Source organism: Sceloporus undulatus, chromosome 1 (genome assembly GCF_019175285.1).
Source record: "Sceloporus undulatus isolate JIND9_A2432 ecotype Alabama chromosome 1, SceUnd_v1.1, whole genome shotgun sequence".
Classification (NCBI taxonomy): domain Eukaryota; kingdom Metazoa; phylum Chordata; class Lepidosauria; order Squamata; family Phrynosomatidae; genus Sceloporus; species Sceloporus undulatus.
This window is the reverse complement of record NC_056522.1, coordinates 374,522,362-374,546,786: the sequence shown is the minus strand read 5'-3', so window position 1 is coordinate 374,546,786 and position 24,425 is coordinate 374,522,362. Positions and strand designations below refer to the sequence as shown.

At 41.8% G+C, this 24,425-nt stretch overlaps 1 protein-coding gene across 1 annotated transcript in view; it reads right to left on the bottom strand.

Annotated features, from left to right (window-relative positions):
- Nucleotides 1-7,559: 7,559 nt before the first annotated feature.
- TMEM260 (transmembrane protein 260) overlaps nt 7,560-24,425 on the bottom strand; it is an 85,248-nt gene continuing 68,382 nt past the window's right edge. Inside the window, 10 exon segments of the mRNA XM_042460885.1 lie at nt 7,560-9,543; nt 13,639-13,729; nt 15,511-15,564; nt 17,850-18,026; nt 19,521-19,669; nt 21,494-21,665; nt 22,043-22,064; nt 22,067-22,098; nt 22,303-22,382; nt 23,583-23,697. Of these exon segments, the coding sequence (XP_042316819.1) occupies nt 9,271-9,543; nt 13,639-13,729; nt 15,511-15,564; nt 17,850-18,026; nt 19,521-19,669; nt 21,494-21,665; nt 22,043-22,064; nt 22,067-22,098; nt 22,303-22,382; nt 23,583-23,697 (1,165 nt within the window). The 3' untranslated portion in view covers nt 7,560-9,270.

Here is a 24,425-nt window from a genome sequence, read left to right as displayed (position 1 = left end):
GGGGGGAAGAAAGAGAGAGAGAATGCTTTTGCAGGTGCAATACAGTTAAAAACAGTGATTTTAACTCTGCCTTCCACTTTCTTTCTTTCTTTCTTTTTCTTTTTTTTTTGGTAGGGTTTCCTTCCCATGGAGAAGTAACTTTCAAGTCAGTGTAAAGTCCTTGGCCTGTGATTAAAAGTCTTTGCCAATTAGCCCTCAACAACTCCCATTCATTGCCCCCTCTCCGCCTCCCCTCCCGGTTCAAGATGAGTAGGAGACTAATAAGGCTGCGATAAAAGGGCAAAAGGCACTGAGACAGCCAAAAAAGGGATTAATGAGCCTCCTCGTTTATTTGTCTCCCTCACAGCTGAACTGTTACATCTATTGATGCTCTTCAAAGGATGGTTGCTCTGAACCTCGCCAGGCTCCAGTGGGCATCTTCAAACCATGGCGAAAGAAGGGAGGGCAAGAGCATCCCCCTCCATGTCACTCCAAAAGCCAGGAAAGGCCCAGGAGAGATCCAGGCACTACACCACCACCATTTCTTCTTCCACTGGCATCACTGCTGCCAACTTCCCTCTCCACTTGAGTTTGGTTGTTGTTAACCACCTTCAAGTCAATCCCGACTCATGGTGACCCTGTGGATGAGACATCTCCAAGAGCCCCTGTCCTCCATTGCTCTGCTTAGGTCCTGTAGATTGAGACCAATGACCTCCTTAATATTGTCCATCCATCCAGCATGTGGTCTTCCTCTCTTTCTACTTTCTTCCACCTTTCCTAGCATTATTGTCTTTTCCAGTGAGTCATGACTTCTCATGATATGGCCAAAGAATGATAGTCACAACCTGATCATCTTGGCTTCCAGGGAAATTTCAGGTTTGATCTGTTCAAGGACACATTTGTTTGTCTTTCTGGCTATCAGCACTCTTCTCCAACAGAATTGATTTTCTTCTTATCCGCTTTCTTCACTGTTGCCAGAGTGAAAACTGGAGAAGGTGCCTGAAATATGTGGTCTTCGAATGGAGCTTTGACAGTTAAAACAATGTCAAACTGCTTTAAATTCTGCAGTATGGCAGCAGTCTAAGTCTCAGGTTTTGGCACAGAAACCTCAGGGCTTGGGATGATCCTGAACTGTCCCTTTCATGGTTGTGCCAAAGAAGGAATTCTAGCTGGTGTGGCTGTTTACAACCAAATAACAAGCAACATCTGCTGAAATCCCTCTTCAACACAACCATGAAAGGGACAGGATAGGGTTGCCAGTTCAGGATCATTCTAAACCCTGACGTTTCTCAGCCACAACCTGAGACTTAGGCTGCTGCCCTACTGCAGAATTTAATGCAGTTTGAGACTGCTTTACCAGTCAAGGCTCCATTAGAAGACCAAATATTTCAAGCATCCCCACGAAAGAAGCTGCAGTCCTGAAACAGTTTATCAGGGAATAAACCCCAATGAAATCCTAAGAGATTTGCTTCTGAGGAAGGTCTAATCTGCAACAGTGCAAGCTCTTAGATATTCTGATTGGTACTTAATACATAAGTCTTAATTACTTCACCAGGGACCATCCCTAGGGCTACATCTAGACTTTAACTGCCATGGCTCCATTCTATGGAATCCTGGGATTTTTAGTTTGTTGCGCCACCTCAGCTCTCTGACAGGGAAAGCTAAACATCTCACAAAACTACAGATCCCAAGATTCCATAGTGTTAAGCCATGACAGTTATTATTATCAAGCTGTATTAATTCTGTAAGTGTAGATGCATCCCTAGGGATGGTCCCTGGTGATGTCATTAAGCCTTATGCTTTAAGTACCAACCACAGTTGCTCACAGCTTGTCATTCAAACACACACACAGAATGTGCGTTCCTTTTTGGAAATTAAGAGAGAAATCTCAATTAAGGAGGCTGTTTCTAGATCAAGGTGAAATAAAGGGATTGTTCCTTCTCACTTACTTAGGAAGCGTTACTTAGGGTTGGACAAATAAAGGTATTACTGTTTGTGGATTTTGGATGATAGTTTACTTTGCTATATGGCCAATACAGTTACCCCAGATGTGTTTTTAGGGAGACGGGGGTAGGGAACATTTACTTGCTTTGAGGCAGAAGGTGGATGCAGTGCAGAGTGGAAGGGAAGCCCTACCACCCCGACAGTTGGCAGGGAAGGAGGAAGTCAATTTACAGTAAGTAAATACATAGAATCTTTGGAGTATCTTTGCAAGCTGCAGCAAAAAATCTGTTTAGCCTTGAGAATAACTTCAGTTTTCATCTGGCAATTCTACCTCCATGTCACCTAGATGGGCCATTGGATTGTCCTAAACTGATTTTATAGTATTTGCTCTCTGGCTTTCAAACTGGGCAACCTTATTCTATGCGCCCAACACACACACTCCCGCACCCACCAAAATCCTAAATCCTCTTCAGACTCCTTTCCCCATAGCAAACAAGGGGGAAAATCCCCCATTGGGAAATGACAGTCAGGACCTTGTCGTGGCCATCAAAGGTACCCTTGCTTGAAGCACCCCAATAACTGGCATTCTCACTCCAAAAAGAGCGAGAGCACTCCCCCTTCCTCGACACAACCCCACCACCACCACCACCACCCCATAAGAGCTTATGACATCAGAAAGAGCACTCCAAAAACAGAGGCCTACATGGCATCCCTGCAGCACTTTTAAAAGAGAATTAGTGGTTTTAATTATGGCCGTCATCTGAAAGGGAGCCCAGTTGAGTTCACTGGGAGGCCTTTGATCAAGGACTTCTGCCAACACAATGGTGCGGAACTGTGACTACTCTTCGTAAGGGGAAAAGGAAAGGGGGGCACACGTTTTTTCTACCCCTGAATAGCTCCCCAGCGATCTTTGAATGCAAGCAAGCTCCTAAACCTTCCCTCTTCATTAAGCAGACATTTCTATACAGGGGCCTATACAGCACTCCGGAGTCTAGGAGCGACACAATTGGAAGGGGAAAGAAACCCTACAGATTCTGGCCAGTCTTTAGGAAGTGCCAGAGAGCTGTGAGTGACTCGATTCATTAAAACAGGTTGCTATTAATTAACTGTCATAATCAAATAAAGAACCATTATTTGCATTTCTTAACATTGTTCCCTTTTAGACTGTACGTGGAGGCGTGCTGGGGGTGGAAGTGATTCTTGCAACCAAAAGGGAAAAAAATGAATTTATTTAAGGGGGGGGAATAAACACATACATTGGGGAGAGGAAGGTGGGGAGAAGGAGAACAGAAAAGAGAAAGGAACGCCTCTCCGAAAAGTCCCCCTTTCAAGAAGCAAGCAATGGGTTTGGCTGCTAATTACAAGGACCGGATCAGCACAAGAGAACAAACAGGGCGGCAAAATACAAAGCGGAAAGTCATTAGGAACATGCAAAAATGTGTTTACTTTGCAAGTAGTTTGAGCAACCGAGATGAACAGAACAGTGGGTCCCATTCCTTTCCCCCCGCCCCACAGACTCCCCATGCTTGTTTGATAAACTTTGCCTGAGAAACAAGGAGACAATCAAAATTAAAACTTTTTGCTAGTCTATGCAAGGACTGTTTAGGCAGTGCCACTGAAATTTTATGTTTTTCCCTCCAAGGCCATTCTTGCATAGGCTTCAATCCATAGGATTAAGTCTTTGGAAGGACGGAAGAAAAGTGGCAGCCATTATCATTGCTGTCAAGATTGGCAATGTCTTTGCCTTGGGAACACTGGGAGATTTTTACATTAAGTATAATTCCTGATTCTGTGTCATGGGACTCTATCTGCTATCCCACATATAGGAAGGAACCAGTTCTTCCATAATGCAAATACCTACAAGTTGAGCCTCCTTTATCTGAACTACTTGGGACAAGAAGTGTTTTGGATTTCGGCTTTTGGAATATTTGCATATACATAATGAGAGTCTTGGAGATGGGACCCAAGTCTAAAGACAAGATTCATTTATGTTTCACATATAGCCTGAAGGTAATTTTATACAATATTTCTAATCATTTTGTGCATAAAACAAAGTTTGTATACATTGAACTACCAGAAAACAAAGGAGTCGCTACCTTAGCCACCTGTGAAAATTTGGATTTTGGAATTTCAAACAAGGGAAACTCAAATTGTATTGGTAATCTCTACATGGGATCGATTGCTGAAAGGTGAATCAACACTTGACCAATATCCTGCATCACAGTTACATGGCAATTATGCAAAGATACCTCATTAAGGAACTGTACCTCTGTGCAACTGAATGTGCAAATAATGTGCATGCATAATGCACAATGAGCATTGACATGCACCACCCACAATGGTGTATCTGCTGTTTAAACAGACTGTGCAATACACAACACAATATTCAGCACACCTCTGCTCAAGCAACACACAGTATGCAAAGCATGTACAACTTTTCATCCATAACCTGGAACTTCTTTCAGCAGTTCTGCATCAGCCAAAAACGCCCAAGCATTGTTGTTGCTCTTGTTCTTGTGTGACTTCACATTTCCGACCTATGATCTATCACAGGTTTTTCCTGACATGATTTGTCCAGAGGGGTTTGCCATTGCCTTCCTTTGAGACTGAGATAGTGTGACTTGACAGTGGGTTTTCATGGCCAAGCGAGGGGACTTACACATTTGTAAGATGGCAACAGAATTCCAAGCTCTTAGGTAATTCATACTAGTTTGAATCTGTTCCAGCTGTGATTATCAAAAACATTCAGGCTATAAGAACAACTCTTAGAACATGGCTGTTCAGGTGGGCATTCCACATGATGGCCCCTATTTTTGAACCTACTTAATGATGCACTCATTGCATCTTAAAAGTATGTGTGATCAGCCCTTTACACATGGTAGCAACTCTATCTTGCTTTGGTCAGACCTCTCCTGGAGTCCTATGTCCAATTCTGGGCAGCACAGTTCAAGAAGGATATCAGTAAACTGGAATGTGTGGATAAAAGGATTACTGAGACAGTAAAATCTCTGGAAACCAAGTCCTATGATGAATGGGGTAAGGAGCCAGGTACGTTTATCTTAGAGAAGACTGAAAGGTGACAGGGTTCTCATGGAGATGATGGAGTAATTTTTTTTCCTGCTGCTTCAGAGACTAGAACATGAACTAATTGTTTCCAATCTCAAGAAGAGATTAGCAAAACTTCTTGACTGAGCTGTTCAACAGTGGAATAAACTGGCGGACCCTTCTTCTTTGGAAACCTAAAAAGAGATTGGATGGCTACCTTTGGGAGTGCTTTAGAAGCAGATTCTTGCTCTGGCTGAGGTTTGGATCAGAAAGCCCTTGCAGACCCTTCCAAAACTATATGGTTTTTAAAAGTAGTTTGATACTTAGGTGCAGTACACACAGCGCTAAAGTGCCATGCTGGCACCGTAACAATGGCGGTGCTCTGTATACATTGGCGCTGCCATTGTTATGTAAGCACCGCGCAGCATCTGCAACATTGCCACATGGTGCTTACGTAACCAGTGCACTACTGGCGCACTGCTTATGCCACTCCTGCAGCTTTAAAAGAACCCACTTTTTACAGGTTCTTTTTCCTCTGCAGGGAAGCCATGCGGTTTGGCGGCGGCAAAAAAAAGTCACCGCTGCTCTGGACATTTAGGAAGGTAGGTATTTAGCCAGAATTCCAAAATCCAGAATACTCCAAAAACCAAAACCTGTTTTTCATGAGTGGCTGAGCTCGTGACACCTTTGCTTTCTGATTGGTCAGTGTACACAAACTTTGTTTCAAGTACAAAATTATTTTAAAATATTGTATAAAATTACCTTCTGACTATGTGTATAAGGTGTATACGAAACAGGAATGAATTTTATGCTTAGACTTGGGTCCCATTTCCAAGATACCTCAATATGTATTTGCAAAGACCCCAAAAGCTGAAAAACTTCAAAATACAAAACACTTATGGATCCAGGCATTTTGGATAAAGGAGACTCAACCTGTACTTTTCTGCCCCACCTTTCTTCAACCACAGAACTCAAAGCAATGTACACAGGATTCCCATGTAAAGGGGAAACTGAAGCATGGCATTTTTTCCTTCTATACTGGCAAGCCTGTGACTGAAAAGATCAGGTCCACATACTTGATTATACTAACTTTAGTCTAAAAATGCTTATGCCATTAAAAAATGTTATGCTTTAAAATGAGAGAAAGATTTTAGCCCTGGAACCAATTGTGAGTCCCAGCTAGAGGTGACTTATCAAATTAACGTGAACCTCTTAAGTCAGCACTTAGCAAAAGTTGAGTCAATAGGTCTGGGGTGTGGATGCTTTAAATACTTTAAACCTCCAGTTCAGTTTTGCTTCTCTTCTTTCCTTTACTGCTTAAAGAACTAAGAACTAAAGAATTAAGAACTAAATTCTTCTCTCCTTAAAATCCTTTAAATCTGTTTTATGCAGCAGGAAGACTATTACACACACTCACACACTCAGAAACAAAACAAAACCCAGGATTCAAACAGGGAGATTCAATTTATTGGATGCATCCCCCTGCCACTGTTTAGAAACTCTCACAGCAGCTAATGCATTACATTATTGCTGCCGTTGTATTTAAAAAAAGGCCACACTATATACATAAAAACAAATACAAAAAATATATAAAAACCAATACAAAAGACATTATATCGGGCACCATGCAAGCTACTGGAAGCATCCTTACTGAACACCCAATGAGCCCCTCTCAGTGAAGCTAACTGGAAACAACTATTTCTGCTTTCTGTTTGCTTCAGTTGGGGCTCATCCAGAAGGGATAAACGTCTCTGGAAGTATCAAGAGTTTCCAGTTCTTTTTGTTTTTATTCTACCTGCATATCCACAAGTCTATTTTGAAATATCCTCTTCCTTGTGTCCTTCCTCTCCCATTTATCATAAGTCACATTTAGACTCAGACAACATTTCAGAAATTGCCCTTTGCTAATTTCCACTGAGCCCTTTGTAATTATTGTTCAGGGGTTATTTCAGTGTGTTAAAGGGCTTTAGCAATATTAGTCAAGTTAAAAGTTAGGATCACTCTATTTTGGTGCAAACATTCCTCTTTCCCTCACTTGATCTCTGTCCTGGAAACAATAGCTGTGTTTTTACTGGTGCTGGCCAACTTAGCTAGTTCTGGGATAATACAAATAGACAGTCAAGTAGAAATACATTTCATGTCAGAAAACAAAGGGTCAGTTTAAATTGACCTGGGAAGTAGGAATCTAAAACGTTTGGTAACAGCAGCAATTCCCAGGAATTACTTTGGGATGAAGCATCACCAGTTGGATCTCCAAAATAAAATTGGTTTGTACAGGAGCAAAAGTCAGAGACTTTTCCCCCTCAGATTTGTTATAACTGAGGTCAAATTTCGCAGAGGTTGGAGCAGTCACACCTACAGGCCCTTTCACACTATACAATTACAGCACTATGAGTCCACTTGATAAAAGCCAAGCTATGGCTGCATCCAATGGAATCATGGGATTTGTAGGTTGTTTGTTGTTGTGGGCCATCAAGTCATTTTTGACTTATGGCAACCTTATGGCAAGCCTACCATGGGGTTTTCTTGACAAGATTTGTTTGGAAGTGGTTTACCTTTGACTTCCTCTGAGGCTGAGTGAATGTAACTGTAGCCCAAGGATGCCCAGTGGGTTTCCATGGCTGAGCAGAATCTGAATCCTGATCTTTGGAGTTGTAGTTCAATGCTCAAACCACTATGCCATGCTAGCTCTCTATTTGTAGTTTAGGGAGCTCTAGTGTCTTATCAAAGTAACAAACAACCCCCCCCCCCAAAAAAAAAAACAGGATTCCATGGGATGGGGGAAATTGGCAAATTTTTTTGGAAATATGTTTTTGTGTTTGTTTTTTAAAAGCCCCGGCATATGCCATATGGATTATGGGGGTACTTTCACTATGGAGTTTATCACACTGGGGTTAATTTTTGGCATTAAAGAGAGATTAAAGCACATTTAAACCATCCCGCAAATAAAGTGAAAATGGCAAGTAACTGCACGAATGATTATTACATGCAATTGTGCAAATAAAGTGATATCGGAAATGCATTGCTGCTGAAATCCTGAACTAAAAAAGATACGTGCTAATGCTTCTTTGTGACCACTTTAATGGTGGGTTTTGTGTGACATCGTGTGAAATAGCTTCACGTAATTAAGTGATTTTTCTGGGATATTCACGGGATAAACTCCTGATCGCCTTTGTGTGATAAACTCTTATGTATTGGCCCCTTAGTCTGTTTTAGGTTCAGTATAGCTTGTTTTTGTTTTTACTTTTTTGAAATGGACTTGACTTCTCGCTTGGAAAAAAATGGAATCTCCTGGGTTTAAAACAGCCCAGGGGGTCCACAAACATGGCAATATTGCCCTTCATGTTCCTTATGGGTAGTAGCAGGGGCTTCTAAAGTTTAAAACAATTATAAAGTAAATATTAAGCCCTAACGGATACAGCCTTCTAAGGTCCCTAGGGGGGCAAGGTGTCTTCTGCAGTTGCCAACCCGAGAGAGGCATTAACTATTACAGACTGAACACTGCTGTGCCATTGCAACCAAAATTATTTGGCTCCCTCTACTGTTGACTTTAGCTTTGCCTTCCTCTGGTCACCTTGTCTCTTCAAGTTTTGGTAGATACCATCTGGCACTGCTTTTATCTGATCCAAATCTCCTGCCAATTACCTTCACTGGATGACTCTAAGTCCTTGTATAGTCGGCCCTCCACATCCACAGATTCTTTATCCACAGATTCCACCAGCCATGGTATGAAAATATTCCAAACAAAAAGAATTCCAAAAAGCAAACCTTAATTTTGCTATTTTTATATTAGGGACACCATTTTACTATGCCAATGTATACAATGGCACTGGAGCATCTATGGATTTTGGTATCCACTGGGGGTCCTGGAACCAAACCCTAGTGGATACCAAGGACCCATGGTATTGCGAAAGAGTACAACCTTTGTGAAGTCAAATGCTTTTATGGACGGCATCCATAGTTTTTTGTAGGTTTTTTTGGGCTATGTGACCATGTTCTAGAAGAGTTTATTCCTGACGTTTCGCCAGCATCTGTGGCTGGCAAATTTCAGACAACCTTTGTCCTTTTTCTTGCACATCCTTTTATATACTTGTATCATTTAAATCCCCCTTTTAAAATCTTTTCTTCTTAAAACTAAAAAAGACCATAACTAACCAACACACACATTTGCTTCTCTTCCATCTACAAGAACATTCAAGTTCAGTTTACCTATTGGTTTTCCATCCACTTCAATGTGATTTTCCCCTCAGCTGTTCAAAGCCCATTTTGTTTCCCCTCAAAGCAACAGACTGCAAAGCCCTCCTACACCTTATGCCTGTTTCCCTCTTTCTTTACTTTTCTCAGCTCTCGGAGTTCTTTCTTCAGATGTTTTACAGCTTGCAAAATCTGTCCTTGCTGGGGATCATCCTCAGCTTTCTTGGTATAAAGGAGGAAGTGTTTGATGGTTTCTGAGAGCAGGACTTCCGAGTCTTCTATTGGCGGGTGCAAACGCAGCATCCTCTCGCATGCGATTGCATAGTTTTTGTGCCAGTTCACCGGGTGGGTTTCATGAGCACTTATGATCTCCTTGTATACCTAGGAACAATAAACATTCAGAATTAAGCCTTGCAGGTGTTAGCCAATCATTAAACAGCAGTCATTAAGTCATAAAGGAAAATTACCAAGCAAGGACCAAGTGAAAACTGTTCGGGATGAACTCTTCCCTTTCATTTCAGACTATTATTGTTATTACTAGAAAAATCTTATTAGTAATTACTAACTAATTATAAATCAATTAGGAAATGAATACTTAGTACATAAACATTAGAACAGTGGGCCCTTGGTATCTGCTGAGGTTTGGTTCCAGGATTACCCATGGATAACAAAATCTCTGGATGCTCAGTTACTATAATGGCATAGTAAAATTCTGTCCTTTATGGCCCCATACAGACAAGCTAAAATAAAGCTGCTTTGGGTCACTTTGGAGGTATGCTGTTTAAATAATGCACGCATACGAAGAGTCTGGAAGCCGCACGAAAGCCACGATCCAGTCCTAAAGAATGAAGCGCAGCTTTGGTGCAGCTTCCGGACTCTTAGGACGCATGCATCATTTAAACAGCATACCTCCAAAGTGACCCGAAGCAGCTTTATTTTGGCCAGTCTATATGGGACCTTATATAAAATGGCAAAATCAAGGTTTGTTTTTTTGGAATTTATATATATATATATTTAATATTTTCAAGCTGTGGATGGTGGAATCCACGGATAAAGAATCCATAGATACGGAGGGATGACTGAATGTGTTTTTAACTGCTGGATGTGTTTTTAATTGTTTCAAATTAAGGTTTCAGTTTTACTGACTGCTTAATGCTTTTTAAACCTTTTGTATAGAGCCTGCACAGTTTACAGGCTTGAGTGCTGGACTATAATTCTGAAGACTAGAGTTTGAACCCAAGGTGACCTTGGAACAAACTTATCATGGTGATTTCTTGGCAAGCTTCTTCAGAGGGGTTTTTCCATTGCTATCCTCTGAGGCTGAGAGATTGTGACTTACCCAAGATCACCTAATGGGTTTCCTTGGCTGAGCAGGGAGCTGACTTGTTTTCTGCTGCTCCAGAGACTAGGACCGGGAGCAATGGATGCAAGCTACAGGAAAAGAGATTCCACCTCAACATTAGGAGAAACTTCCTGACAGTACAAGCTGTCTGACAGTGGAACACACTCCCTTGGAGTGTGGTGGAGTCTCCCTTCTTTGAGGTCTTTAAGCAGAGGCTGGATGGCCATCTGTTGGGGATGCTTTGACTGAGAGTTCCTGCATGGCAGGGGGTTGGACTGGATGGCCCTTGCGGTCTCTTCCAACTCTATGATTCTATAAACCCTGCTCTCCAAAGTCCAACACTCAAACCACTACACCATGCTGGATCTCCTATTTACATGCTAACAAATCAGCCTTGAACAGGGTACGCTTGCAGAAAGGAAACAGCCAGCCATCCCTTCCTTCTCTCACTCGGAAAGGGAGTTTGGCTGCCTGGATGTTTTTAAACCGAAATGTTTCCTTCTGCTCCAGTGTGTGTGTGCTACAAACAAGAACATGTGCTGTACTCCTGAGTGAAGCCAAGGACAGCGGAGGTTCTGCTCCACAGGAGGTGCTTGAAAGAAAGGCTTCCCAACCTGGACATCTGAGTGCTGTTGCGGTCAGCAGCATCTCAACGGAGGCACACATCTGCCACACCCAGCTCCTCCATCATCTCTGCCCAAAGACAGTGAAAAGACCCCACAGCATTGGGGGGGGGGGAGGTGAAAGGAGAAGGGCATGGGGAGGAAATGCACACAGCCTTGGCAGCTGGTTGCTTGGGGTACCAGCAGACTTGGGGTAGTAAGGTATAAACAGCCACGATGGCTTTTCTTTTCTTTCTTTGGAAACCTCCAAAAAAGTCCTCATTTTAGCAGAGCTTAGAAGAGTTTACTCTTTTGGGCTACAATTTTCACAGCCCTAAGCCAGCCTTCATTCATTCATTCATTCATTCATTCACTGAATGTATACCCTGCCTTTCTTCTAGGATGGGGTCCAATTTTGCTTCTAGGATATTTTTTTTTAAAAAAAGAAGAGTAACAATCTTATGCTACAAAAGTTTAGAAAGTATAGTAAAATGCACCTTATATGAAAATGACAAAATTAAGGTTAGAAAGAATTAAATATTGATATTGTTTTGTGTTTTTTTAAAAAAAAAACATGGTTAAAACAATTTAAAACACATTTAAAATACAATTACTAATAAAATATTTCTTTTAAAATAAAATACAGCTACCACTTCAGGCACACAGGTTAAGTCTCCCTTATCCGAAATGCTTAAGGCCAGAGTTATTTTGGATTCTGGATTTTTATTTATTTTTTGTATTTTGGATTATCTGTCATTGTATTGTTATAAGGTTGTGTGCCTTCCAGTCTAATTAAAGAGAGGCTGGGTGGCCATTTGCCGGTGGTGCTTTGATTGTGTGTTCCTGCAGGGCAGAATGGGGCTGGATTGGACGGCCTTTGAGGTCTCTTCCAACTGTATGATTCTGTGAACCTGTACATGATTTACATCTCAAAGACACACCTGAATTTAAAAAAAAAGGCTTGCTGGTGGAAAGAGGGCAGGGACGGGTCCAACCAGACCTCCCATGGAAGGGAGTTCCACAGCCTAGAAGCAGCCACAGAGGAGAAGGCTCTCTCCTTTGTCCTCACCAACCAGGTGGTGAGACTGAGAGAAAGCTCTCCACTGCAGATCTTAAAGCTCAAGCTAGCTTGTATAAGGAGAGGCTATATTTCAGATAGTCTGGACCCATGCCATGTAGTGCTTTAAAGATCAAAAACAGCACTTTGAATTCTGCCTAGAAAGAGCAGCAATGTTGTTTCAATGTGTGTGTGTGTGTGTGTGCGCACGCGCGCATGTGTGACATGATCCCTGGTCAATAACCCCCAAAACCCGCAGTCCTCTAAAAGTAGTCTTTCTCACCTGTGTCTTTGTAAATTTGCACTAGAAAGTTTCTGTTTTTGTAAATTTGCACTAGATAGTTTGAGTGTTGCACTAGGACCCTGGAGACCAGGGTTCAAATGAAAACCCACTGGATGACCTTGGACATGTCACACTCTCTCAGCCTCAGGATGGCAATGGCAAACCCTATCTGAAGAAACCTGTCAAGAAAATCCTGCAACACCCAAAACGGCACACAACACACACACACATTCCTAGGACTGAAGAGACAATGTTATAGCTGTAAACAAGGGAGGGGAAAAACAGTAGCAACTTAAATGTAACACCAATATGGTTGAATGTAGAAGTACTCAATCTCACATTTTTATTAGTGACTTGTTAAACCCCAGATCTGATTACCGTATTTTCCAGCGTATAAGACGACTGGGCGTATAAGACAACCCCCAACTTGTCCAGTTAAAATATAGAGTTTGGGATAAACTCGCCGTATAAGACTACCCTTCTTCAAAAGCACTCCAAATAAAAATTAAAAACACATCAGATTTGATTTCAATATGGTAATTTTAATTCAAATACTTATGAAATGCAGGTATTTAGTAGGAAAACATGTTGTATACAAATCCTGCTTGGATTGGTCAGCTCTCCCTGCCTGCCCAGCCCTCCCTGTCTCCAAGACTATCAGAGCGGTAGTGCAAACATGGCTCTTTTTTCCATACCCCGGGTGTCCCAAATGCCTGCAGCTTGCTCCGCCCTTCACTTACACCTTCCCAGTGAGGCGCCCCCTCACCTCATCATCGGGACCATATTAAGTCAGTTTTTCCCACGAATCCTGGTGAGTGGATTTTCTTCTACTGTACTTGTACAGCGCCGCCTTTGTTGCTTTCATATGGTCGCCGCATATGGAGGGGATGTGGCTGCGGCTGTTTTTGAACTCCCTCCCCATATGTGGTGACCGCAGATAATGGTGGCACTTAGTCTGGACCCCCCCCCCCTTCCTAAAATCCTAGCTACGTCCCTGATGGGGAGCTGATAAACCCAGAGCAACACTGTACAGGAGAAAGGATGAAAGACAGCCCCAAATTATGTTTTTATAATTTTTACATAATTTCACCTTGAGGATCAGGATTGCCTTGGGCAGAAATCTATGGAACAAGCGAAAAATGAGCAGGGTAGAAACCTGACTTTTAATGTAAGGATTAAAAAAAATGCTTACATTGTAAGCAAACGTGTACAACTGCGCTTTCACATCTGCAGACACCGGAGCAGTTTCTGCGAGGTCAAAAATGAAGAAGGCTGTTTTCATCCTGGGGAAACAGAAGCAAAATTTTCATTAAAGCTGTGGCAAGTCACACTCTCTCAGCCTCAGAAGATGGCAATGGCAAACCACCTCTGAAGAAACCTGCCAAGAAAACTCTATGATATGTTCACTTTAGTAGGAAACAACTTGAAAGCACACATCATCATCATCATCAACAACAACAACAACAACAACAACAAGGGGTTCATTAACAGGGCCATGTATGGTGATTTGAGAGTTAGAGGACTCTGGAAGACCAAGTTTTGAACTGAGTCCCTCAGACCCACTGTTGGGAGGAAGGGGGGATATAATAATAATAGATGCTCTTACGCATGTCCCCCTAGAAACCCACTGGATGCCCTTGGGCACAATCCACTCTCTCACCCTCAGAGGACAGCAAGGGCAACCTTCCTCTTAAGAATAAATCTTGCCAAGAAAACCTTAAGAGACAGTCACTTTAAATCAACTTGACAGCAACAACAAAAAAGGGGGAGTATCTTTATACATAAAATGGCACCCATGAAGTGGAGAGAACATGGGGAGGCATTTCCCATTTTGTATACTGTGTCCATAATACATGGATGGATTGAAACTGGGGCTGCAGTCGCACTGAAGAAATAATGCAGTTTGACACTCATGGTCCAATGCTATGGAATTCTGGGATTTCTAGTTTTGTAAGGTATTTCACCTTTCTTATCAGAGAGCTCTGATGCCCTTTTGTTGTTGTTGTTGTTTTTAATGCATGCCTTCAAGTAATTTCTGACTTACCGCAACACTAAAGCAAACCTGTCATGGGGCTTTCTCAGAAAGATTTGTTCAGAGGAGCTTTGCTGCCATTGCCTGTCCCTGAGACTGAGAGCATGGGATTTGTCCAAGGCCACCCAGTGGGCTTTGTGGCTGAGCAAGGAATTGAACCTTGGTTGCTAACAAACTACAAATTACAGAATTCCACAGCACTGAGTCTGTCAAGTTCAAGTAGTGTCAAACTGCTTTATTTCTGTGCTGTGGCAACAACCTGAGTTGTACCCTGCTTCCCTCCTGCCAAAAGGAGTTTTAAAAGAAATGAATTGCTACTCCTGGATTTTGCCCATTGTTTGCTATAAAGTAGTCCAGAAGAATGGGGTGATTCAAAGACAGCTGGGATGGTGGTCAGATATTGGCCCATGGCTGTATTAAATGAAAAAGCAATTAAAACACAAAGATACAGGTGATAAACACTCCACCCAGCCAGTTCAGACCAGTGAAACCAGTCTCCTGCATCAGCCTAGTCTGCTATATAACTAGGTCTCCAACACAAAAACTGCTCTTCTCATGTCACAATCTGACCTCAATCCATAACACTCAACAAGTTGGAATTGTGTGGCAGGGCAACAATGAAAAAGAGGTATGTAAAACATATGTTGTGATGGCAGGAAAAGGTTGGAGTTGGGGGTTGGCAAGGAGGCCTTAAATCAGCCTTGCACAACCTAGACTACAACTCCCATCATACTCGGCCATCCCAGCCAGGACTATTTGCAAGGCAAAGTTCATTCAGCCACTTGAATTCCACTGATGGACACCAGCTTCTGCTTTCTTGATTCCACCATTGCCTTGCTTTGCCAGCTGGTTATGGTGGCATTTTTGTGGTGCAATGGCACCATGCATGTGAACAGCCTTCACAGAAGCCACTGAGACAGGATAATGTGTAGTTGTTGCTGGGGGAAATTTGGTGTGTGTGTGTGTGTGTGTGTGTGTGTGTGTGTGTGTGTGTGTGTAGGTATGTTTGTGTATGCAAGGACTGACTCTCACCTGGCTTGCCACATCTCCTCATTGGCTACTGACTCCCACGAAGAGGCATCAAACCTTAAGAAGAACAAAAGAAGATCTAGCTGAGATAATGACACCTTTGCTTGCTGATGCTTCCATGTACACAAACTTTGTTTCATGCATTGAATTATTAAAAATATTGTATAACATTACCTTCACATATACATTACTTTCACATATACATAAGTGTATAAGGTGTGTGTGTTGTGTGCCTTCAAATCAGTCTGACTTATGGTGACCCTATGAGGTTTTCTTGGCAAGATTTCTTCAGAAGAGGTTTATCACTGCCTTCTTCTGAGGCTGAGAGAGTGTGTTTTGCTCAAGCTCACGCAGTGCATTTCATGCCTGAGCAGGAACCAAACTCTGATCTCCGGAGTCATAGTCAAACGTTCAAACCACTATGCCAAGCTGGTATATAGAAAAATGAACTTCATGTTTATGTATATGCAAATATTCCAGAATCTCAAACATTTCTGGTCTCAAGCATTTTGGATAAGGGAGACTCAATCTGTACTTCATATCCACAAGACAAATACAATTTACAGAGGGCCTTAGAGGTCATTTTGGATTATCTCATCAAATGGTTTTCATGGTAAAAAGTCATTCGGAAATAGTTTACCAGTGCCACCTTCTGCACAGTACTAACAAGTGTTAACTATAAAATCCTACCCCAGTGTCATCCCATACTAGTGTTGCTTCCTAGTAGCACATTTAATCTGGGTCAACAGCAAAAGCCCATTTGAATGAAGCCTGAATTCTAGAAGATGAAGATGACTTAACTGAGGCTGTCATATTTTGGATGTATCATGAGCTTACATGACTCATTGGAAAAGACAGTGGAAGGCAGCAAGAAAAGAGAAGACCCCATTACAGATGGACAGACTCAATCAGCTGTCCTGAGTTTGCAAGAACAGCATGATTTGGAGATCTCATAGATCAAAGCCGATTTAACAACAATTAACAACAACTTAGAGATCATAAACAAAAAGGAAATAGAGTGGACCAAAGACCTGAATAAAAGGTAAATCATGTTTTAAACTGAGTGTTGAAAGAGGAGGAGGAATGTTGGGGGAGAGTTTTCCCCAGTGTTAAATGGGTTTCCACTACCAGATATAGACAGCCTAGTGAAAGAATACACATTCTCCATGGCAGGTTCAATCCATCCATCCATCCATCCATCCATCCATCCATCCATCCATCCATCCATCCAATCACTTCATCTAACACCCTTATGAGCCAGCTTCTCTCTCATTCTCAACCAAACCTACCTCACAGTATTGTTGTAAAGATAAATCAGGGAAGAGGAAAACCATGTAGGCTACCTTGAGTTCAGTGGAGGAAAGTCAGGGTATAAATGTAGCCAGCATGGCATAGTGGTTTGAGTGTTGGGGCTATGACTCTGGAGACTAGGGTCTGCATCCCCACTCAGCTATGTAAACCCACTGAGTGACCTTAGGCAAGTCACACTCTCTCTATCTGCCTTACAGAAAGGCAAAGGCAAGCCTCCTGTAAACAAATCTTGCCAAACAGTTCACTTTATGGTCGCCATAAATCAAAAATGAAGGCACACAAGAACAAAAAACCCCTCCTAATATATGTTGTTGTTGTGTGCCTTCAAGTCGTTTCCAACTTATGGTGACCCTAAAATGTACTTATTACAGGGTTTTCTAGAAATGAAGACACACAATAACAAAAGTACTATATACACTAGACCAGACTAATGATGAAAAGACTATTAAAAAATGGTTGAAAAATTAAAATATTTCTGCAACAAAAATGCTGGTTCCTACATATAAAATGCTGTTTTCCAGACCAAACTAGTGATGAAAAGACTATTCAACAATATTTGAAAAACAGTCAAAAACATAGTATTTCTGAGCAGAAATACTATTTCTGCATCAAAAATGCTGCTTCCTACATAAAAAATGTTGTTCTCTATACAAAGAAATGTCCAAATTTTGCACAGTGTGGCTTAAATCCTCTTTTACTCCTGTCTAGACCAAACTCACTGAATCCATTAGATTTATCTTTATGTTGAGACTCACAATGCAACAATTGATTGAATGAATCTACTCTAGTTGGGACTAACCAACAAGATGCAAGCCAATTAGTCCCAAACTACAAATACTGGTAGTTTTCAAAAACTGACGTTTTCAATTTTTCCCCTCAATAGGAAGGAAATTACAAAAATTAATTGTTGCTTCCCTTGAGGATGAAATTAAAGATTTTCATCCCTTGACCAAATATAATTGCATCCATGCACTCTTTTTCATCCAACTTCACATACTTTGACAAGCTGCCCCCAATTCAATGTGGCTCACCTCCCATATTCTTCACTCCAGTTGTAGAGATTTCTGGTATGACTGATCCACTCTCCGGGATCAAAGGCAGCTTTTGAAGTCACAAGCTTGTCACAAGACCCCCACGGCCAAAGGGCGTAGTCTTTCTTCCAGGTGGGGTCACCTTCGTGAAGCCCAATGCAGACAAAGACTTCTTTGCTATTGGAAACAACAAGTCAGTAGATAGATAAATAAAATTCACACAATGAAGTGTCTTCTCTCAGGTATCAACAAACGCAATCAGCAGACAGAATAGTTGTACAACAAGGAACACCTGCTGAAATTCCTCTTTTATACAACCTGGAAAATTATAGGAGCCTTTTCTAGTTTTCAATATGGCAACCCTACCTCCATAATAGTAAATACATTAAAAAAACCTACTCAAAAAGAATGCTATATCTAACAAACTTAGGGGAAACCATACAAGGTACCAAATCTCACAGAAAGTAAGTAAAGAACTTACAGAGAGTAACTACTAATTATATAATGAACAAAAATTACACAACCAAAAAGTCTTTATCAAGAAAGTAAACTAACAATTATATAATCATATATAAAAAGTAACTGACCATGTTTTGCCAAACCGACTTTACTGACAAATAGTACTTCTAATACCAGTACTTGACTGACCTGGTTATTCTCTGTATGTTCTTACTTTCTGTTATATTTGTCACCTTGCATAGTTTTTCTGGAGTCTGTTAGTTATAACCTTATCTCCATGCCACCTTCAATGTGTGTGGGCCATATAATTCTCCTATACTGATTTTGTCTTATTTCACCCTGAGATCCCTCGACATAGAGAAGAATGTAAACATTTTAATAAATAAATAAAAATACTAAATTGAGTTTCATTTTTTAAAAATAATAAGTACAATTTAGGGGATGCATCAGAGAGGGGGTAAATTATCTCAGACGTTTAATGGGAGTCCAAAGCATCACCCAGAGATGCAGCTCCAGGTGAGCAAAATGAGGGCATTGCTCAACAATAAGATTCGAGTCACTACCTCCCTGCTCTAATCCTTGATAGTTAACTCACCTTGAATTACAGAAATTTAACAAATTCCATACTGGTTTTAGTCTGTGAGCTACTGGACTTGATTGAGGTGATTTCCTCAGGGATTCTTATGTATGACAGAACCAGTGGTGACTTGAATCTGGATCTTCTAAGGATGCATCTCAGAAAATCCAAATTCAAGTCATCACTGATTAGGGTTGCCAGAGTGAAAACTGGAGACACTTCCTGTCCCTTTAATGGTTGTGTAAAAGAAAGAATTTCACAAGTTCTTGCTTGTTACCTGTTGTGTGACAAGCAACACCTGCTGAAATTCCCTCTTCTACCCAACCATTAAAGGGACTGGAGGTGACCCCAGTTTTTTCTCTGGCAACCCTACCACTGAGTCTTGCAGTTCACTGGATGTCCTTGGGGTACTCTATTTTTCTGTGTGCTCTACCACACTGAGTTGCCCTAGGATAAAGTAGCGAAGAAGAGGAAAGCCATGTATGGCATCTTGACTTCACTGGAGGACACACAGCACATCAATGAAACTTCTGAACAACAAATAGATAACAGCAAGGTCCAAGAACGCAGGACCAGATGCTCTGTGACAGCTGACACAGTTCTAGAAAAGCTATTATTCAAAAAGGAATACTTACTGTTTATTTACTTTGAGAAAATGATGGAGATTAAAGGTGGTTGTTCCATCAGGTAATAGCCCTTCCACAGGATTCCAGCGGTTCCCAGGAAAAACAACACCAGGCAAATGTTTAGCTAACTTCGGCAAGTACCAATGGTAAGTCATCATCTAGTACAGACAACACAAAATGCAGGGATGATGATGATGATGATTTAAATTATTTATATATGTGTCATAGAATTATAGAGTTGGAAGAGACCGCAAGGGCCATCCAGTCCAACTCCCTGCCATGCAGGAAATCTAAATCAAAGCATCCCCTCCAGAGTGGTTAAGGGAACTTTTGTTCTCCTGTAACTCTAGGAGATCATCATCATAATTATATTTATCTCTAGCCCACCTTTTTTTCAGTTCGGGACTCAGAGGGGTGCACAATAAATTAAAAAAACTTATCATTAAAAACTCACAAGATACAAAAGATCAAACAATAAAAAAAATTAAAAACAGATTAAAACATGCAACACACATGCAAGCATAAATCAGCAAAATCCAGTTCTGCTTATTCTGCAAAAAGCAAGTAAGAAGATTGCTAATCTAACTTCTCTGGAAAAGGGGTTCCACAACCTGGGAGCAGTGACTGAGAAAACCCTCTCATGAGTTCCCACCAGATGTACCTGTGAGGGTGGTGGGACAGAGAGAAGGGCCTCTGCAGCAGATCTGAAATCACGGGCATGTTCGTGAAGGAAAATACAGTCCTTTAAATAATCTGGATCAGAATCGTATAGGGCTTTATAGGTTAAAACCAATACTTTGGATTTTGCCCAGAAATAGACTGGTAGCCAGTGAAGCTCTTGCACCAAGGAAAGTTGTGTGCTCCTTGTAGCCAGCCCCAGTTAGCAATCTGGCTGCAGCTCTTTGTACCAGGAAAGTTTCCAAAGGCAGCCCCATGTAAAACATTTAACAGTAATCCGAACAAGATGTAACTAAGACGCATGTCACTGTAGTCAGATCTGACATGTCAATGGGCACAGCTGCCAAATAAGCATTAAATGTGCAAATGTATCCCTTCAGAATCAGGGTTAAATTCATGGGAACACTCAACATGTGGACCTGCATCTTCAGGGGGAGTGTAACTCCCACCAGTTTATGCTGACTCCCTATTCCCACAGCTGCCTTTCGACTGACCAGGAGCACCTCTGTCTTGTCTGGATTAAGTTTCAATTTGTTTGCCCTCATCCTGTTCATTACTAAAGACAAGCACCAGTTTAGGAACAAAACATCTTTCATGGCTCATGGTGGAAAGGAGTAACAGAGTTGGGTGTCATCCACATGCTAATAGCACTGACCCCAAAACTCTGGGCAATCTCCCCCAGTGGTTTCATGTAAGTCTTAAGTAGCCCTCAACACCTGTAGACTCCTCATACTGCCCTCCTGAAGCAGCAATTCACCTTTTAAATAGACTGCAAGACCTCCTGCCACTGTTTAATTTTCTAAAAAATCCCCACTGTTTGTTTTTTGAGGGTCCATGCGGCCCTCATAATGTCCCAGGGACATAAAATCAAATCCCAGACCTGCTGCAGTTGCCCATCTCGATGGAGGCCAATGGTCATGACTGTGTCACAGTGGTGAGAAACCATCAAACAGTGGGCCTAAATAAGCATATTGATCCCCTCCTTAGAGTCCTAACCCTCACAAAGAAAGACTGGGCAAGGAAAGTGACTGAACGACAGCTCTTTCACCCCACTGCTTTCTCATTTTCATGTGAGGAAATCAAATGAAAAAGCCAAGTTGGGTGCCCAACGAAAGCCAGAAGCAGGAGAATTTCCTTCCAGGGCTTTGGGGGGAAGGGCTGTGGTCCTCTCCCTCAAAACCAGGTGGGTAAGTTTCACCCATTGACATCATTCCTCTCATGAATGGAAATTTGCACATCCCTCATCTTGATCCTGGAAAGGTTCCCCCATACATCCCTGCTAAATGAGTTCACTTCACACTTACCTCCTGGTCAACCAAAGTAATATCTGGCCTTATTCCTTCACAATAATGAAGGTAACGAAGGGAATTCCCAGGCAGGTCTCCTCGTAGCAAGATGATGGCATCTGAAGGCATGGATGACAAAAGGTTCCTTGCAAAGCGGTCAACAACATCATTATGGCTTTGGTCACAGATGCTGGAGGGAAATAAACATGTACATTGGCCAACTGAGAATTCTAGGAAAGATGAAGCCTTAAGGGTCCCCAAATTGTGCCCTTTAAGAGATTTTGGACTTCAGATCCCAGAAGCCTCAGCCATGTTGGCCAATAGTCTGGGATTCTGGGAGCTGAAGTCCAAAATCCGCTAAAGAGCACAGTTTGGAGAACCACTATCCTAGACTCTTGGTCAGATCCAAGAAGACAGTACTCAACAATGGATGCAAGCTCCAGGAAAATTCCACTCTCTTTCTCTATGTTCTATTTAAATTATACAATATAATTGTATTAAACCTTTTATTTTTCTCCATTCCGAACTTTTTTCTAAATCTAAGGATGCAGGAGTCGTACTGTATACCTGTAACTGGAGGTAATTTTGCAGTGATGAGAACAGCAGCAAAAAGCCATTCTAAGCTGTGAAACCGTGGTTGTTTTCAACCAAACTCTCGCCAAGTGATGAGCGAGGAGAAGCCAAGGCCGGCCAACAGCTGAACAGCATTACTCTGCATCCAGAATCGCTCGACCTGTGCAGAAACATTCAGTGTGATGGTACGGATTAAGATTAAATGAGGTTTTGCCACCCTTTGCTCAAGATGTGTGTTCAGGGCCCATTAATACCATGCAATTATAGTGCCACTGCCATCACCACTACCATCATCGTTGCCATCATTTCTATTTATTCCCACCTTTCCCCAAGACTGGACGCAGAAGACTTACCCTTAAAAGATTGCAATCAAAACATACCCCCCCCAAAAAAAACCAGATTAAATCTGAATTAAACTAAAACCATTTTGAAAACATTACATCTGATTGATTTAAAACAATAAATAATACAATTAAAACAATACATCACATACAGCTGTTTTGGTTAAAAGTCCTTAGTTCTAAAGCTGTCTGGACTTTTAAAAATCATCACCTGCTAAAGAAGGATAGAAAGGGGAGGCCATTCTAGCCTCATCAATGAAGGATTTCCAAAACCTGGGGGCAGCCATCAGTAAGGCCCTCTCTCATTTCCCATCAACCATACTGTGAAGGTTGCGGGACCGAGAAAAGGACATCACTTATGGATCTCAAAGTCCAGGCGGGCTTATTGGGAGATACTTCCTGACAATAAGAGCTGTCCGACAGTGGAACACACTCCGCGGAGTGTAGTGGAATCTCCCTCCTTGGAGGTCTTTAAAAAGAGGCTGGATGGCCATCTGTCGGGAATGCTTTGATTTGGATTTCCTGCATGGCAGGGGGTTGGACTGGATGGCCCTGCGGTCTCTTCCAACTCTGTTTCTATGATTCCATATGGTCTGTCAGATGGTGTGGACCTAAACCATAGGTCATAATCAGCCCTTTGAACTATGCTGGAAACAGACTGGCAGCCACGGTCCAGTCCTATGGACTCCAGGGTTTTGGAGATTAGAGAGGGGCATTTAGAATTCTCAGTCAGAGAAGTCTAGTGCCTCACAAACTACAAATCCCAGATTCCATGGGATCTAGCCATGACAATTAAAGTGGAATTGTAGTGCTGTGATTGTTAATGTGAATTGACCTCCAGCTTTAAGTAATATGGAGCCAGGAAATTATTTATTTTATTTATTTTATTATTTTTCAAATCTGGAGGAGCTGCCATAGTTCAGGACAGCGAGCTGTTTTGGATTCTGGCATTTCCAGGGAAAAGGCTCCTAGGTGAGGGTGATGAGCAGGCCTTTGCACCTGAGACCACAGAAAACCAGTGCTAGTCCGAGTAGACCAAAGGATAAAACAGTTTGACCAAGGATAATGTAGGATATGCTAGGAATTTCACCTTCCAAAAATACAGGCTATTTCCAACCAGAAACTCTAGACACTGGGGAGGGTGGGAACACCTCCTTTATTGAAACAATTTTAATAGCCAAATGTAAACTCACCACTCCCTGAAACAGAGGCCTTGATATATCCAGGTTCTCTCCAAGCAAAGAAAAGTGATATGCCAAGAGCATCAAGGTAAAAAGCCAGACCAAATGCTGCTTCCCTACTCTGGGCCTAGAAGAACGTACAGGGTGAAGAAAAAAACTGTGTTGAGAGTGACCCATTGAAAAACACAAAGACAAGTTGGATTCTTGCTGCAAAAATGCTGGCCATACAAGCATTCACATATACTATGATAGACCCAGAAGCACATGGAGCTTTAGGCTCGATTAAACAGAGATGCAGCAGGTATTCCAGACAAACCGGGGGAGGTTGAAACTAATGGTTTAAATTGGGGTAGTCAAATTGTAATCCAGAAGATGTTATTAGACTGCAGCTTCAATAATTACCAAGAACATAAACTGATGGTAAAGCATGCTGGGAGTTTCCAGTCCAACAACACATTTGGAGGGCACACATGAACAACTTTTTTTTAAAAAAGAACATTACAATGTTCTAATATCCCTTCAAAATAATTTAGTTCAAAATGATAACTGAATATAACAAAACATATTAAGCCTGTGTGCATCCATCTTCTCAACCAATGCTCTGATTCTTCAAGGCTTTCATTTTTTAATACCTTACCTTCAGACATGGGACTCAATGGCCTGTTACAGACAGCCAAATAAAGCTGCTTCGAGTCACAGTGGGGGTATGGTGTTTCAATGATGCATGTTCCTATGAGTCCAGAAGTCACACCAAAGCCATGCTCCAGAATGGAGCGTGGCCTTGGTGTGGCTTCTGGACTCTTAGGACGTATGCATCATTGAAACACCATACCTCTACTGTGACTCGAAGCAGCT